The following is a 19,149-nucleotide window of genomic DNA, read 5'->3' as shown; positions in this document are numbered from 1 at the left end:
GAGTGTCCACCGTATCAGTGGTCGTGAAAGACGTTTGTATCGCCATATGGGAGTCACTTGCTCCCATTCATTTACCAACGCCAACTGTTTCTCGATTTAAAGAAATTGCCAGTGAAATGCATACGAGATGGGGATTTCCAAACTGTGTTGGATGTATAGACGGGAAGCACATACGTGTCCAATGTCCTAAACTTTCTGGCAGCATGTTTTACAATTACAAACAGTATTATCCGATTGTACTCCAAGCAGTTGATGATGCAAATTACAAATTTATAGCTGTAGATGTTGGTGCCTACGGTAAACAGTCTGATGCAGGCGTGTTTAAAGAAAGTATGTTATATAAGAAACTTACAAATGGGAAGCTGTTATTACCGCCAGCAACAAGACTTGAAGGAATGTGTCAGGAACTACCGTACGTCATTTTGGGAGATGAAGCTTACCCCTTATTAGAGAATTTGATGAGACCTTTTCCTCGCAGAAATTTGGACAACGAGAAGATTCTATACAATGATACGCATTCCAGAGCAAGAAAAGTTGTTGAATGTGCATTTGGTATAATGACCAATAAATGGAAACTACCGAGGAAGGAAACTGAAACATCCATTGACGTAGCTGATCACATAGTCAAGTGCATTTGTCTACTTCATAATATTGTCCTTGTCAGAGAAGGATGCAATGTTGAAGCTGAAAAGTTTTGTAACAATGCTGATATGCAGACAGCTGGTGCCACATTGACAGAAATTCCACATTACGTTCGAAAACTGACAGGAACACTTTTGTTGAATATTTCGTAAAAAATGCAACTTAAAATAATTAAAAAACCTTTCAGAAATAAATTTTGGAATTGAAAGTACTTAGATATTTACTGTATTTTTGCGTATCTCATTTCATTGTAAATAAAACAAATAAAAGTATAAAGGAAAATAATTTATATTTGTGCGTACTATCTGAAACAGACTCCTAGGTTTCTTCGTTCCATAATCTGGAAACTGCATCATTACTGTCATACTAGCCGAATTTCTGATACCAAATTGATGGACACAAGTTAATGTCATGTATATGATTGCATTCATTAAAGTAAGAACATCGCAAAAAGATGTCACAGACAACTGCTTATAGTAACGTGCCACAGCATGACTTTACAATGCATTGTCATCTTGTAGGGACACATTTCCGTCCCTCAGTGACACTCATATCTGCCTCCGTTTACAAGTAAATGCGAAGTATTCAGTGACGGCAATGCCGCGATCGCTGGCAAGCTATTGTTGTAAATGAATGTAGATTAAATAAATGAAATAAAAGTAGTTTCGCATGTATCATCATAATAAACGTAATTTTTCCTCAATGATTGTGAAATGTGAGGTAACATCTTAAAATAAAAAACGTGTGCAGTCACACTTGTGATGAAAGCAGCAGGGAGACGTGTGATGCGTGTACTGCAGAAGCTGTGGTTCTGCTCCACAGGCTCGCGCCGGCAATATTAAACACTCGGGATGTCGCCGGCTCGGCTCCGGGAGGCTCAAACCCCGTGTCGGCGCGGCCCGGCCGCCAGTGTGAACACCGCAATTCAAAACCATGTGTTTGATATCAAAGCGGGCGGCGGCCCGGCGAGGCTCGGCTCGGCCCGGCCGGCAGTGTGAACGCAGCCTAACAAATCGTCGCGGTTGGTTGGTTAGAAGAGGGAGGGGGGGGGGGAGGTACCAAACTGCAAGGTCATCGGTCTTGTTCCCGGTAAAATAATTACGCAACGGAAAGAAGAAATGAGACGCACAGCACAATAACAGCAGAAAGGAAAAACCAGAAGAAAGACAGAAGGCCAACCAACACTACTATGGACAAATCAGGAAAGGAAAACCACAGAGAGACGCAAGAAACAGGCAGAAGGGGTAAAAACAACAGAGCAGATGACCGTGGCTGGCCGACCACGAGAATAAAAAGGAAAAGCCAGCGACTCTGCGACACGTTAAAACATCCACCCTAAAACCATTAGAGTGCCGAACACAAAGGGACAAAGGGCGTGCGCTAGAACTGCTATAGAATGATATAACCCGCAGTCACGTATAAAACGTAAAACTAAATTAGCCGCTGAGGCGTTGCCAGCTAAAATTAATGACAACGAGTCCGGTAACCGGCAGCCAAAGAAGGACAGCTCACCAAGATATGGGCCACTGTCCCCGGGCGCTGCATCGACACTGAGGTGGCTCATCACGGCGCAGGAGGTGGCCGTGTGTCGGCCAAGTGTGGCCAATGCGAAGCCGGCAGAGTCCCTGTGAAAGGCCCGCATGGAGGACTGCCACACATTCTTAGTCTCCTTAATGGGACGCAGTTCTCGTGCAAGCTGAGGTTATGCCACTACGTCTCCCAAAACCTTGCCGCGTAGTATTGAATGCAGGTCAGTTACAGAGAAACCGATCTCCATAGGCGGTTTCCGCGTAGCCTGTTTGGCCAGCCTGTCGACAAGTTCGTTACCTGGAATTTTAGACGTGACCTAGGGTCCAGACAAACGCCACTGAACGACTGGACCGTTCCAGGGCAGAGATGGACTCCTGGATGGTCGCTACATAAGGATGACGAGGGTAGCACTGGTTTATAGCTTGTAGGCTGCTCGACGAGTCAGTACGCGGAAGAAACAACTCCCCAGGGCATGAACGGATGTGCTCAAGAGCACGAGGTATAGCCACCAGCTCGGCCGTGAAAACACTGCAGCCATCGGGCAAGGAATGCTGTTCAATGTGTCCTCCATGGACATACGTGAAGCCGACGTGAGCATCAGCCATCAACCCGTTGGTGTAAACCACTTCGTGGCCTCGGTCAATGTCAAGAATCTACATCTACATCTACATCTACATACATACTCCGCAATACACCATACGGTGCGTGGCGGGGGGTACCTCGAACCACAACTAGCATCTTCTCTCCCTGTTCCACTCCCAAACAGAACGAGGGAAAAATGACTGCCTATATGCGTCTGTTCGAGCCCTAATCTCTCTTACCTTTATGGTCTCTCTGCGAAATGTAAGTTGGCGGCAGTAAAATTGTACAGCAGTCAGCCTCAAATGCTGGTTCTCTTAATTTCCTCAGTAGTGATTCACGAAAAGAACGCCTCCTTTCCTCCAGAGACTCCCACCCGAGTTCCTGAAGCATTTCCGTAACACTCGTGTGATGATCAAACCTACCAGTAACAAATCTAGCAGCCCGCCTCTGAATTGCTTCTATGTCCTCCCTCAATCCGACCTGATAGGGATCTCAAACGCTCGAGCAGTACTCAAGAATAGATCGTATTACTGTTTCATAAGCGGTATCCTTCACAGATGAACCACATCTTCCCAAAATTGTACCAATGAACCGAAGACGACCACGCGCCTTCCCCACAACTGCCATTACATGCTTGTGACACTTCATATCGCTCTGAAATCTTACGCCCAAATATTTAATCGACATACTAATGGAGTATTCAAATATTACAGGATTCTTTTTCCTATCCATCTGCATTAATTTACACATCTATATTTAGAGTTACCTGTCATTCTTTACACCAATCACAAATTCTGTCCATGTCATCTTGTACCCTCCTACAGTCACTCAACGATGACACCTTCCCGTGCACCACAGCATCATCAGCAAGCAGCCGCACATTGCTATACACCCTATCCAAAAGATCACTTACGTAGTTATATTGTAACAAATAAGCCCTCGGTCACAATATTAAGTCAAAATATTTGTGACCGAGGGCTTATTTGTTACAATATAACATCAGAATTCTGAAAACGACGCTCATAGTAGCGTCGAAACCAGGTCAATTTTGAGTTAATATTTGTGACCGAGGGCTTATTTGTTACAATATAATTCTGACACGGTCACTGAACCTTAGCAGCTATGTTCAAAGTTTTTTTTTTTTTTTCATTTACGTAGATAGAAAACAACAGCGGACCTACCACACTTCCCTGGCGCACTCCAGATGATGCCCTCACCTCCGATGAACACTCACCATCAAGTACAACTTACTGAGTTCTATTTCTTAAGAAGTCTTCGAGCCACTCACATACTTGGGAACCAATCCCATCGAGAGGAAGTGGCAGCGGAGAGCCACGGCGTTAACTGAGTCCTTAAGAGCCATATGAAAGGTCCAGGCGAAACCACGGCCTAGGTGTACACCATGGAGGTGTACGTGAATGGACCACATAGTTGGTAAAGGCAAGGACTCCAGTTCGGAAAGAAGGGATGGGACACGAAGTGCTATTGGAAGCCCTGACCTGGGGCGCCAATGTGGGAGATGAACCGCCATGGGTGGGAAAAGGAGACTGTGATTCGGATGCGCAGGGGAACGGAAAACAGGGCAGAGCTGCATCGCATCCACAACAGGTGTTCCAAGTGGCCCTATGACATACAATGCGCGCGTTCACACATCTCATCATGGATTGCCTCGCTCTTTTGCACGTTCTGTCCTCTCTCTGAATAGCGTCACAGGCGTCGTGAACATGCAGTTGAAGGGACTGCATATAAGGAACTGACTCAGCACACACAACGCTTTTCAGATGCTCCCACAGGAAAAAATACAGAGGGTTTATGTCCTGTGATCTAGTAGGCCATGCTACAGGGCCTCCGCGTCCTAACCGATACTCGGGGAAGATGATGATGAGGTTTCGGCGAACTGTAATGCGGAAGTGGGGTGGTGCTCCATCGAGTATTGCCAAAGGCACATTCTCGAGCAGCCCAAGCAGAGTATTTTGCAGTAATTCCAGGTACGTTTCTTCGCCGAGGCGTTCAAATGGCTCTGAGCACTGCGGGACTTAACATCTGAGGTCATAAGCCCCTAGAACTTAGAAATACTTAAACCTAACTAACCTAAAGACATCACACACATCCATGCCCGAGGCAGGATTCGAACCTGCGACCGTAGAAGCAGCGTGGTTCCGGACTAAAGCACCTAGAACCGCTCAGTCACAATGACCGGCATCACAGTCAAGGCGTTGTGGAATAATAACTGGTCCAATTTGTTTGTGGTTGGCAAGAAACACTGCCCACACATTGATGTTGAACTGGGGCTGAGGAAATACCTCAATCACCCCCGAGGACTGTCTATAGCCCACAGATGACGAGTATACAGATTGATAATGCCAGTTTTGGTAAAGGTCGCTTGATCGGTAAAGAGTACTGATGACAGGAATCTCATAATTGTGATCGTCTGGCGCAAAAACCGTCGACAAAATTCTTCCCACAGCGGGAAATCTGCTGCTGATAATTTTTGCACTCGTTGCAGGTGACAGGGATAGTACCGACTGTCATGCAGGATACACACGATCGTACTTTAGCCTACACCATGTTGGCGGGACACTTGCCTGGAGCTTGTTCTAGGGTTCGTCTCAATATCCTGTAGAATCCGATCCTCCAAATCTGGTGTACGCACAGTCCGCCGACTCCATGCACGATCGTCTGTCTGAAAGGCCCACGATCACGCAAACCTCCAAAAAGGGCTTGAAACGTTGTGCGATGTGTCTGATGCCAGTGAGGGTTCTTGTTTTTGTATTCCCGTGCTGCCGGCCGCTGTGGCCAAGCAGTTCTAGGCGCTTCAGTCCGGAACCAAGCTGCTGCTACGGTCGCAGGTTCGAATCCTAACTCGGGCATGGATGTGAGTGATTTCCTTAGGTTAGTTAGGTTTAAGTATTTCTAAGTCTATGGGACTCATGACCTCAGATGATAAGTCCAATAGTGCTTAGAGCCATATTCCCGTGCTGCCTGACGATCGTTTCCATCCTCCTAGCCGTACACAAACGCCACCTCGGTTCGTTCCTGAAATGAATACCGGACCATTCTGCTGCTTACAGTATAGTGTGTCAATAACTCACAAGGAAAACACGGCACGTGATCAGAGGAACTTGAATTCGTCAGCGCCATTACCGTGGCAACGATTTCCGGACAGATGTTTATAGGACATTTTTTCCTCCATTTCAGGTCAGGAGTCCGTCTCTGTTCGTTGTCGGTTTTATTAATGGTTGGCTGATTGGTTGACTTGCGGGAGAGGACCAAACGGCGAGGTCATCGTTCCCATCGGATTAAGGAAGAATGGGAAAGGAATTCGGCTGTGCCCTTTCAAAGAAACCATCCAAGCACTTCCCTGGAGCAATTTAGGAAAATCACGGAAAACCTAAATCAGGATGTCGCACATGGGTGTTTATTAATGTTTGCTTATGTAGATATAGAAGATTTGATAAAATATTTTATATTTAGTTATTAACACATGGCAGCAGCATACATTTTGTGTTTACATTCAGTAATAGTCGTCTGTTATGCTTTTGACGTATAATGAATGCAATGTACACATATCAAAAGAAGTTCTACATCACCTGGGTTCCGAGAGTTCCGGAACCTGTATAGAAAATTGGAATAGAGATCAACATAAACATCACTTCCGCCATTTTTATTGCTCATGAAAACCACACATTGTATGTTGTACCACCATACAGCGAAACCTTCAGAGCTGGTGGTCCAGATTTCTGTACACACCGGTACCTCTATTACCCAGTAGCAACTCCTCTTGCATTGCTGCATGCCTGTATTCATCGTGGCATACTATCCACGAGTTCCAGATTGTCCCACTCCTCAACGGCGATTCGGCGTAGATCCCGCAGAGTGGTTGGAGGGCCACGTCGTCCATCAACAGCCCTTTTCAGTCTATCCCAGACATGTCAGATAGGGTTCATGTCTGGCCACTCTAGTCGAGCGATGTCTTTATCCTGAAGGAAGTCGTTCACAAGATGTCCACGATGGGGGCGCGAACTGTCGTTCATAAATGCCGATATGGTTACACTATTGGTCGGAAGATGGCATTCACGTATCGTCCAGCCGTTACAGCGCCTTCCATGACCACCAGAGGCGTACGTCGTCCCCACATAATGCCAACCTCAAAACAGCAGGTGATGTCTACTTTCCTGCACTCGCCGGACTGTGTGTCTGAGGCGTTCAGCCTGAATGGGTTGCCCCTAAACACGTCTCCAAAGATTGTCTGGTTGAAGGCGTATGCTCATCAATCCTGAGCGGTCCATTCAGCGTGTCGTTGGACCCATCCGTACCGCGCTGCATGGTGTCGTGGTTGCAAATCCGGACCTCGCCATGGACATAGGGTGTGAAGTTGCGCATCATGCAGCCGATTGCGCACAGTTTGAATCTTAATACGACGTCCTGTGGCTGCACGAACCGCAGTTTAAACATGGTTGCATTGCTGTCAGGATTCCTCCGAGCCATAATCCGTCGGTAACGGTCATCCACTGCAGTAGAAGCCCTTAGGTAGTAGCGAGGCATGTCATCGATAGTTCCTGTCTCTCTGTATCTTGTAGAGAGCCCTTCCTAGCACAAAGTATCAATGCGGACGCGATCGAACCGCGGTATTGACCATCTAGGCATGGTTCAACTACAGAAAACACGAGCCGTGAACTTCCTTCCTGGTGGAATGACTGGAACTGATCGGCTGTCGGACCCCCTCCACGAACAATACGAGACTGGAATAGAAGGGAGAACCGATAGAGGTACTCAAGGTACCCTCCGCCACACACCGTCAGGTGGCTTGCGGAGTATGGATGTAGATGTAGATGTCTAATAGGCGCTGCTCATGCATGGCTGTTTACATCTTTGGGCGGGTTGAGTGACACTTCTGAACAGTCAAATGGAAACTGTCTGTGATACAACATCCACAGTCAACGGGTATACTCTGGAGTTCTGGGAACCGGATTGATGCAAAACTTTTTTTGATGTGTGTATGTTGCAATGTCAAGAAGTTTTTCAATGTGATATAATTACAATTTAACACTTGTACTGTGAAACCTTGCTTTTTGCCAAATTTCATTATTCTCCGTCTAAGGGAGGTACCCTACAGGTTCTGATGAGTGAGTTTTCGACATCAAAATACGTGACAAATGACCGAATCATTTGAATGAATTGATTTAGCAGCTTAAATTTTTACGCCGCAAAGAAGCAAAGGGTTAGGTGTGTGACAAATTTGAACTTGATGCGCCAACTTGATCCAAAGGAAAAAAGGGTGTTAAACTGCTGGACAAATATAGTTAGGCAAAGTGATCCTATAAAGGTTCCGGTTTACAAATCGAGGCACAGAAACCTAAATAAGGAGCTAGCTATTAGATTGATTAAGCTGAAATAACTGGCGGAAATTAGTACTTCACGACTTTTATTCGCAGTTGGAGGGATATGTCCCTCAAATTGGCCGCTTGGTCTGGGGCGCCTTGTCATGGTTCTCACAGGTCCCCACGTCGGAGGTTAGTGTCCTCCCACGGGCATGGGTGTGTGTGTTGTCCTTGGCGTAAGTTAGTTTAAGTTAGATTAAGTAGTGTGTGAGCCTAGATACCGACGACCTGAACAGTTTGGTACCACAGGAATTTATCACCAGCGCCACCACCACTGTCCCTCACAGTACAAATAGTGAGAGGTACGCCAGCATCTTTCTGCGATCCCTTTATTAATTTCTCTCTGTGTTGGCCGTTGCCGGAAACAATTTTAAAATTAGCTGGCTGGGAAAAGCAGTAAGAAGTATAGACCCATATCAATGTTAATCATGTAAGAATACAATGGCTGGCTTCATTCCGGGAGGCTAAAAGCATAAAGAGGTTGAGAATTGCAATATAACATGAAAAGTCAGGAAAGGCGGAAAGATAAGGGAGATCTGACCCATTTCTCTAGATATTAGATTCCTCTACCATCTGCAAAATTTTGACCGTACTGATTCCGGACACACTGCAATCAGTGTTGGATGGTCAACATCTTCAGCTGTAACATCACTGTGTACACATCAGGACTACTGATCACACGACAACACGTACAAGAACGCAGGGCAGTCACCTGGAGATCGACGAAGGTGAGGAAGCGACGAATCTCGCGGAATGCCGGCTCCCGCAACTTCTCTGCCCTCCTGACGTTCTCCTCCTCGTGCCCCGCTCGGTGCAGACCATTCACGATGACTCCCAGAAGCCTTCCCGTCTCCACGTCCACCGCCTGCAGTGACAGGCCTGCCGGCACAGAGAGAGAGACACACACACTAATCTGTTGTACTGAAACTGTGTGGCGTAGGAGTAGGAATCTCGCGGTGCACATACACCGAAGCGCCAAAGAAACTGGTATAGTTATGCGTATTCGAATACAGAGGCATGTACACAGTCAGAATATGGAGCTGCGTTCAGCAATGCCTGCATAAGATAAGAGTCTGGCGCAGTTGTTAGATCGGTAACTGCTGGTACAATGGCAGATTATCAAGATTTAAGCACTTGCCCGCGAAAGGCAAAGGTCCCGAGTTCGAGTCTCGGTCCAGCACAGTGTTTTAATCTGCCAGGAAATTTCATATCAGCGCACACTCCGCTGCAGAGTGAAAATCTCATTCTAGATTTAATTGAGTTTGAAAGTGGTGTTATAGTCGGCGCACGGGTGATGCACACAGCATCTCCGAGGTAGCGATAAAGTTGGCATATTCCCGTACGACCATTTCACGAGTGCACCATGAATATCAGGAATCCGATAAAACAACAAATCTCCGGCCTCGCTGCGGTCAGTAAAAGAACGGGACCAACGACAACTGAAGAGAATCGTTCAACGTGACAGAAGTACAACCCTTGCTGCAGATTCCAGTGCCCGACCATCAGCAAGTGTCAGTGTGCGAACCATTCAAAGAAACATCATCGATATGGGCTTTCGGAGCCGAAGGCCCACTCGTGTACCCTTGGTTACGTGGCCTGGCCACTGACGTAAATTCACAAAGCTTTAATCCTCGCCTGGGCCCATCAACGCCAACATCGAACTGTTGGTGATTGGAAACATGTTGCCTGGTCGGACGAGTCTATCGAGCGAATGGACGTGTACGGAAATGGACATAACCTCTTTAATCCATGGACCCTGCGTGTCAGCTGGGGACTGTTCAAGCTGGTGGAGGATCTGTAACGGTGTGGGGCGTGGGACGTGTGCCGTTGGAGTAATATGGGACACCTGATACTTCTAGATACGACTTTGAGTCGACATGTATGTAAGCGCCCTGGATCATCACCAGCACCCATTCATGCCCATTGTGCATTCCGACGGACTTGGGGAATTCCAGCCGCACAATGCGACACTCCACACATCCAGAATTGCTACAGAGTAACTCCAGGAATACTCTTATGAGTTTAAACACTTCCACTGGCTACCTAACTCCCGTTATTGAGGGTATCTGGGATCTCCACCCCCTCGTACTCTTACGGATTTATGGACAGCCCTGCAGGATTCGTGGTATCATGCTATCCCAACTATGCGTTTTCGTGGGCTTCACTGCCTATCTGGGTTTGGTTTCCCGCCCTTGTTGCGGTTACGTCGTGGTTCTTCTTCCTTCTACGTATGGCTGCAACGATGTGTATCGATATTTGCACCGTGTACCATCTTTGGTTTTGTGCATGTGGTTTCTGGCTAGGGGGTCTGCGGTGAGTCGGTCGGTTGCTGCGGACCAGGGAAGTTATCTCCGCGCGGTACAGTCGGCTGGATCCGCTGGCGGTCCCTGCGCAGTGTCGGAGCGTGTGTGGAGCTGTCCGATCGGTACGAACTTCGTGGTTCACCGACCCAGGACGTCAATGTTGGGTAATGGTTTCAAGTACTCGAGCCACGTCCATTCACGTTGTGTAGTTCGTTTCGGTAGTTCGCTGTTGGGGAGGTTTTCCTGTGAGCAACACAGAGTGTTTCTATTGCTGAAATTTAGCCGCTAATTAACTATATTGATTGACCACAATTAAAGTGCACCAGCGGGATTTTCTGCCTTGTGGCCGCCGTTAGTGTTCCGGTTACCTGCCCTGCCCACTAACGTAATTTCAAATGGTTCAAATGGCTCTGAGCACTATGGGACTTAACTTCTGAGGTCATCAGTCCCATAGAACTTAGAACTATTTAAACGTAACTAACCAAAGGACACCACACACATCCATGCCCGAGGCAGGATTCGAACCTGAGACCGTAGGGGTCGCGCGGTTCCAGACTGAAGCGCCTAGAACCGCTCAGTCACACCGGCCGGCACGTAATTTCATGCAGCGTCCTTTCCTCATCTGTTGTCGCTGTCCAACGTGGTGTGTAGTTTTGACAGCTTAACACATATTTCATTGTGGATAATCACGTTAGTAACATTTTGTGTTAGAATTCTCATGTACCGATTGGTGGCAAGCAAGTCGTTTTGTCGGTTAGGTTACCGATGGATCAAGTGCAGCTGGGCTCACCACCTGTCTCACCTAAATGAACGAGGACAGACCGACCTCCCTGGAGGCTTCTGAGTACCGCTGCCTTTAGTGTCCTTCTCACTGGTATTTAATTGTCTGTTTATAATCTATCATAGCCACTGATTTAAAAATTCATGATTTTACTGGATTTTATGTATTTCTTAATTTTGGAAAATTAATTGTGGGCCTTCAGCCCTGGACATTATTCTTAAAATTACCTTTCAAGCTTAAACATTGCGGCCTTCTGCCTTTGGTAGGTTATGCTAATTTATTTTAAAATCATCAAAATTTTATTGTGGGCCATCGGCCTTCTGCCTTTGGAAGGTTATGCTTCTTCTTCTTCATGTGCCGTCTCCTCTAAGAAGGTTGGCTGTCATCATGGCAATTTCTGATCTTGATTTGGCTGATCTAAGGAGTTCTGACGTTGAACAGTTGTACCAATTTTTTAAATTGTCAATCCAGGATGTCCGTCTTCTACCCCTCGTTCTCTTCCCACAAATTTTCCCTTCTATTATTATTTGCAATATTTTGTAATTTACTCCCCTAATAACATGGCCTAAATATTGTAGCTTCCTTACTTTAATAGTTTTAATTAATTCTTTTTCCTTTCCCATTCTTGTTAGGACATCTTGATTAGTAATCCTCGACACCCAACTAATTCTAAGTATTCTTCTATATGCCCACATTTCAAAAGCTTCTAAACTGTTCATGTCCTTCTTTTTCAATGTCCACGCTTCCATTCCGTATAATAATTTTGAGAATACATAGCATCTTAGCAACCTCATTTTTGTGTTTAAACAAATGTCTCTCGAACAGAATGCATTTTTCATCTTATTAAAGATACTTCTGGCCTGTCCTATTCTCGATTTAATTTCTTCTGAGCTTTCAATCTCCTCATTTACAATTGTTCCGAGATATTTAAATTTACGTACTTGATCGACTCTTTCCCTATTGATTGTAAGATTTTCTTGTTGGTGTGTTTTAGATATCACCATGAACTTAGTCTTGCTTACGTTAAGAGTCAAGCCAAATTCTTCACTTTTTTCTGCCACTTTGTCAAGAAGTAATTGTAGATCTTTGAGGTTTCCAGCTAGTAGTGCAGTGTCATCAGCAAACCTAACATTGTTAATGTTTAGCCCATTCACTTTAATGCCAGCTATTTCATCTGATAGAGCTGCCTGGATTATGTCTTCTGAATACATATTAAACAATAAGGGTGAGAGAACGCAACCTTGTCTCACACCCCTCTTTATTTCTATATCATTCGATAACTCATTTTCTACCTTCACGGTTGCGGTTTGATTGTAGTAGAGGTTATATATAATGCGGATGTCTTTCTTATCAAGTGTTTTCTTTTCTAACAATTCTATGAGATGATCATGACGAACTTTGTCAAATGCTTTATTATAATCCAGGAAGCACACATATAGTGGCTGGTTAACCTCCATACATCGTTGCGCTAAAATGTTAAAAGCAAACAATGCTTCTCTTGTACCGAGGGAACTTCTAAAACCGAATTGTGTTTCACTTATACCTTCTTCTACTTTTTTGTATATTCGTTGGTGTATAACTTTTAGAAATATCTTTAAGGTGTGACTCATTAAGCTTATTGTACGGTGATCATTACAAGTTTTGGCATTAGCCTTTTTGGGTAATGTAACAAAGGTAGATGTCAACCAATCCCTAGGAATAATTCCCGAATTATAAATATCATTAAACAATTGTACAAATATATCTATATGGTCTATTCCTATGAGTTTCAGGATGTCATTTGGTATCTTATCCGGTCCAGGGGCTTTTCCTGTCTTTGATTTGTTGATAACATGTAATATTTCTTCTTTCGATGGTTATGCTAATTTATTTTAAAATCGTCAAAATTTTACTGTGGGCCATCGGCAGTTATATTGCTTCTTGTTTGTTTTTCTATCCACTTATGCCTTGAGGCTTTCAAACTAGCTGTAATAAAAATATATTTTAATTATTTTATTTGCTATTTTTTTTGTGTTGGCAGAAGAGCCAACACCGTGTTACTAGTGGAGGCCGAAATGCACGCGTTTTAGCTCACGCAGGCTGGCGTGAGGAGGGAAGAACTATACTGACGTGAGGTCTGGAACATGACAAGGCATGAGAATTCAGAAAGCGGACGTAATTAGTTTGATACTTAGCATTAATCCATTAATGATGAACGTCGCTCTTGACGGTACATGATTCACAATATTATCTGTTCAGAAGACATAGTAACTGAATATGGCGCCTTGCTAGGTAGTAGCAAATGACGTAGCTGAAGGCTATGCTAAACTGCCGTCTCTGCAAATGAGAGCGTATGTAGTCAGTGAACCATCGCTACCAAAGTCGGCTGTACAACTGGGGCGAGTGCTAGGGAGTCTCTCTAGAATAGACCTGCCGTGTGGCGGCGCTCGGTCTGCAATCACTGATAGTGGCGACACGCGGGTCCGACGTATACTAACTGACCGCGGCCGATTTAAAGGCTACCACCTAGCAAGTGTGGTTTCTGGCGGTGACACCACAATTTTAACTTCATTTTATCTTGTTGATTTTTAAAATTTCTTGTTTGGAGGCCTTCATGCGTGAAGGAATTTTTTTTTTTTTTAAACTCATTCTAAAGGTACGGCTATGTGCCGTCGTGGTTTAAAGCTGTTATTAAATTACAATAAGTTACAATTTTGAGTGAACCTGACCGACACCTTATTTGGCCCTTTCCACAATCCTAATCACCTGTTCTGCCCAGCGGGTGTCTCAATCAGTTCCCTCCAGCACTACTTTAGACATCAGTCGAGTCCATGCCGAGTCGTGTTGCGACATTTTTGCGAGCTCGCGGGGGCCCTACACGATATTAGGTAGGTGTACCAGTTTCCTTCGCTCTTCAGTGTATATGAAGCAGGATTCAATGTGAAATCAGCCTTGATCACGAACTACACTGCGTAACACGGAGGGTCAATGTTTTTGACACCCTGTAATTGTCTCCCATTGGTAGTCGAAATTGAAACTTGGCTCAAAGGTGCCGAGTGGTGCATGGGCGCGGCACCCTGCGACGTCATCCTCGTATTCGGCGGCACTCAAAACAGTATGTTTTGTTGTTGTTGTTGTGGTCTTCAGTCCTGAGACTGGTTTGATGCAGCTCTCCATGCTACTCTATCCTGTGCCAACTTCATCTCCCAGTACCTACTGCAGCCTACATCCTTCTGAATCTGCTTAGTGTATTCATTTCCTGGTCTCCCTCCACGATTTTTACCCTCCACGCTGCCCTCCAATACTTAATTGGTGATCCCTTGATGCCTCAGAACATGTCCTACCAACGATCCCTTCTTCTAGTCAGGTTGTGCCACAAACTTCTCTTCTCCCCAATGCTATTCAACACCTCCTCATTAGTTATGTGATCTACCCATCTAATCTTCAGCATTCTTCTGTAGCACCACATTTCGAAAGCTTCTATTCTCTTCTTGTCTAAGCTATTTATCGTCCACGTTTCACTTCCATACATGGCTACACTCCATACAAATACTTTCAGAAACGACTTTCTGACATTTAATTCTATACTCGGTGTTAACAAATTCCTCTTCTTCAGAAACGCTTTCCTTGCCATTGCCAGTCTACATTTTATATCCTCTCTACATCGACCGTCATCAGTTATTTTGCTCCCCAAATAGCAAAACTCCTTTACTACTTTAAGTGTCTCATTTCCTAATCTAATTCCGTCAGCATCACCCGACTTAATTCGACTACATTCCATTATCCTCGTTTTGCTTTTGTTGATGTTCACCTTATATCCTCCTTTCAAGACACTGTAAATTCCGTTCAACTGCCCTTCCAAGTCCTCTGCTGTCTCTGACAGAATTACAATGTCATCGGCGAATCTCGAAGTTTTTATTTCTTTTCCATGGATTTTAATACCTACTCCGAACTTTTCTATTGTTTCCTTTACTGCTTGCTCAATATACAGATTGAATAACATCGGAGATAGGCTACAACCCTGTCTCACTCCATTCCCAACCATTGCTTCCCTTTCATACCCCTCGACTCTTATAACTGCCATCTGCTGTCTGTACAAATTGTAAATAGCCTTTCGCTCCCTGTATTTTACCCTTGCCACCTTCAGAATTTGAAAGAGAGTATTCCAGGCAACATTGTCAAAAGCTTTCTCTAAGTCTACAAATGCTAGAAACGTAGGTTTGCCTTTCCTTAATCTTTCTTCTAAGATAAGTCGTAGCGTCAGTATTGCCTCACGTGTTCCAACATTTTTACGGAATCCAAACTGATCTTCGCCGAGGTCGGCTTCTATCAGTTTTTCCATTCGTCTTTAAAGAATTCACGTTAGTATTTTGCAGCTGTGACTTATTAAACTGATTGTAAGGTGGGTTAATGATGTCATATTGGCACCAAATTTCTCAAAACGTTGTACCGAACTCCATCGTGGGCGTGTCAGAGGATGGGAAGGTCGTTAACCCTCTGCCCTTACCCACTTTCACCCATCCTTTTGTCGCTTCTGTGACTGTAATCAGAACCGCAGTGCCCAGCGTTCCAGTCAGGCGGTTTCCTTATGGTTCGCCCAGGAAAACATTTCAGACACACCGCAGCTCAGAACAGACACGGAAAAGGCTCAGGGGGTGGCAAAAGGGGTCTCAAAGAAACCACCCCTTCCCTAGCGGCAATCATTTTCAGGCATTTTGCAGTACGATGTGCAACAGTTTCTCGTCACCTTACATCTACATCTACATGGATACTCTCTATTATTCCAATATCTTACAGCGCGCGGAAGAAACGAACACTTATATCTTTCCTGTGCGTAATGGTACTTGAATTACGTAACCATTACGGCACCTCACCTGAACCTCTCGATACCAGTAATATTCTACTGTATTTCTGTAAAGTAGTTGACATATTTCTGAGACAACATTCAGATTTGATTTCATTAATGTAGAAGTACTTTGATTCATCGATATGTTTATATTGCAATGATATTATTCTTGTGTGTATTCTTTCTTTTGTCACTATGATCTTTGACGTACTTGTAACTCTTCATTTTTGGGCGCGTAAGCAGTTAGTTAGAGAGTCGGACCTTGAGAAAGTCAAGTCTTGGACGTCATCTTGGAAAGACGCATATTGTAGCCAGTTTATAAAATGTGAACTTTAACAGTGAGGAAGACTGTAAGTAGGCCGTTTAGGTTTTTATATTGGTAACGCCGTTTAGGTTTTTATATTGGTAACGCCACGTAGCGCTCTGTATGAAAATCACTGGCTGTGCTGTGTGCAGTCTGTGGCTGGTTTGCATTGTTGTTGGCTATTGTAGTGTTGGGCAGTTGGCTGTTAACAGCGCGTAGCGTTGCGCAGTTGGAGGTGAGCCGCCAGCAGTGGTGGATGTGAGGAGAGAAATGGCGGAGTTTTGAAATTTGTAAGACTGGATGTCATGAACTGCTATATATATTATGACTTTTGAACACTATTAAGGTAAATACATTGTTTGTTCTCTATCAAAATCTTTCATTTGCTAACTATGCCTATCAGTAGTTAGTGCCTTCAGTAGTCTGAATCTATTATTTATCTGGCAGTAGTGGCGCTCGCTGTATTGCAGTAGTTCCAGTAACGAAGATTTTTGGTGAGGTAAGTTATTTGTGAAAGGTATGGGTTAGTGTCAGTCAGGGCCATTCTTTTGTAGGGATTTTTGAAAGTCAGATTGCGTTGCGCTAAAAATATTGTGTGTCAGTTTAGTGCTGATCAGAATACGTAAAGAGCGAAATGTCTGAGTGCGTTCAGTTTTGCTCAGCTGTTTGAAAATCAAATAATGTAAGAGGTTTATCAGCACAGTAATCAATTAGTTTTGCTAAGGGGACGTTTCAAGATGTTTTCAAGTATGTTTTATATTGTGAAGTGATGTTTTGTGTGTTACGTGATATTGCAGCAAAAGTAATTAAAAAGAAGTGTAACTTAAATTCGGAGTGCTGATTACTCTTTTACATCACCATTTTCCTGCAAAAGTATAATCTTCAAGAATAGTTTGTGAAGCGCATCTACAAAACTTTTGAATATCGTAGAATAAAACCTAGGCCCCTTTGCATCCGAGCTTGGAATCATCACCACTTAGATTTTCGACGATTGAGCCATGACTTTACAACGAGACCAGCGGGGGAAACACGAAAAGATGAGTGCCTAGTTTATTCATTATTACATGAAATGACTTTATTAACTGTGCTCTAATGACACCTGCCACATAATAACTTTGTTGTTGCCCGAAAATGCAGTATTTAGCAGCGTGAGCAACACCATAATCATTATTAAATTTTGACCTTTGTTGTGGTTGGGTTGTTAGACGTGCGAGCTCTGATTTCCCTTATTTTATTATGACGACCGTTTCTCCCTGTGTAACTCGGCGTCAGCAAAATATTTTCGCATTCGGAGGAGAAAGTTGGTGATTGAAATTTCGTGGGATGATTCCGCCGCAACGGCAAACGCCCTTGTTTTAATGTCGTCCACCCCGAATCCTGCATCATGTCAGTAACACTCTCCCTCCATTTCGCGACAATACAAAACCTGCTGCACTTCTTTGAACTTTCTCGATGTACTCCGTCAATCCTATCTGGCGAGGATCCCACAGCTCGTAGCAGTATTCTAAAAGAGGACGGACAAGCGTGGTGTAGACAGTCTCCTTAGTAGATCTGTTACATTTTCTAAGTGTCCTCCGAACGAAACGCATTCTTTGGTCAACCTTCCGAACCACATTTTCTACGTGTTCCTTCCAATTTAACTTATTCGCAATCGTAATTTCTAGATATGTAACTGAATTTGTGGCCTCTAGATTTGACTGATTATCGTGTAACCGAAGTTTAACGGTTTCCTTTCGGCACTCATGTGGATGACCTAACACTTTTCATTGTTTATTATCAGTTGGCAACTTTTGCACCATACAGGTATCTTTCCTTAATCATTTTGGAATTTGTTTTAATCTTCTGATGGCTTTACTAGTCGATAAACGACAGCATCATCTGACGGCTGCTCACATTGTCTCCCAAACTCGTTGTTATATAGATAAGGAACTGCAGGGCGTATAACACTAATTTGGGGAACGCCAGAAGTCATTTCTGTTTTACTCGATGATTATCCGTCTGTTGCTACGAATTGTGACCTTCCTGAAACGTAATCACGAATCCAGTCACATAACTGAGACGATATTCGATAAGCGCGAAATTTCACTACAAGCCGCTTGCTTGGTACAGTGTCAAAGGCCTTCTGGAAATATTGAAATAGGGAATCAATTTGAAATCCCTTGTAAATAGCAGTCAACACTTCATGTGAATAAAGAGCTAGTTGGGTTTCACAAGAACGATGTTTTCTAGTTCCATGTTGACTGTGTGTCAATAGACCGTTCTATCCGAGGTAGTTGATAATGTTCGAACACAATATCTGTTCCAAAATCCTGCTGCATAATGGCGTTAATGAGATGGGCCTGTAATTTAGTGGATTACTCCTGCTACCTTTCCTGAATATTGGTGTGACCTGTGCAATTTTCCAGTCTTTGGGTACAGATCTTTCGTCGAGCGAACGGTTGTATAAGACTGTTATATATGGAACTATTGCATCAGCATACTCTGGAAGGAACCTAACTAGTATACAGGCTGGACCGGAGGACTTACTATCATTAAGTGATTTAAGTTGCTCCACTACTCCGAGGAGAGGATATCTACCTCTACGTTACTCATCTCAGCAGCTGTTCTTGATTCGATTTGTGCAATACCTACATCGTCTTCTTTCGTCAAGAAAGTTGGAAGGCTGTGTTTAGAGACTGCTGACACCCCCTGGATGACTCAACCCTTCTCTAAGGAACTGTAGGGCAGCAACCCTATTGAACGTGGTATGTTCCCTTTGGAGTGCAGCGCGGCCACAATTTTTGCTCTGGTACACGGAATAG

General features: G+C 44.3%; 1 protein-coding gene across 1 annotated transcript in view; it reads right to left on the bottom strand.

The window, feature by feature from the left end:
• The window catches only part of LOC124551356 (arylalkylamine N-acetyltransferase 1-like), a 71,602-nt gene that overhangs the window by 25,409 nt on the left and 27,044 nt on the right, over positions 1-19,149 (bottom strand). The window contains exon 3 of the mRNA XM_047126390.1: positions 8,848-9,014. Within this exon, the coding sequence (XP_046982346.1) occupies positions 8,848-9,014 (167 nt within the window). The remainder of the gene's footprint in view (positions 1-8,847; positions 9,015-19,149) is intronic.

This window comes from Schistocerca americana, chromosome 9 (genome assembly GCF_021461395.2).
Source record: "Schistocerca americana isolate TAMUIC-IGC-003095 chromosome 9, iqSchAmer2.1, whole genome shotgun sequence".
Classification (NCBI taxonomy): domain Eukaryota; kingdom Metazoa; phylum Arthropoda; class Insecta; order Orthoptera; family Acrididae; genus Schistocerca; species Schistocerca americana.
The sequence above is the reverse complement of the archived record's forward strand: the minus strand, read 5'-3'. Positions and strand labels throughout refer to the sequence as shown.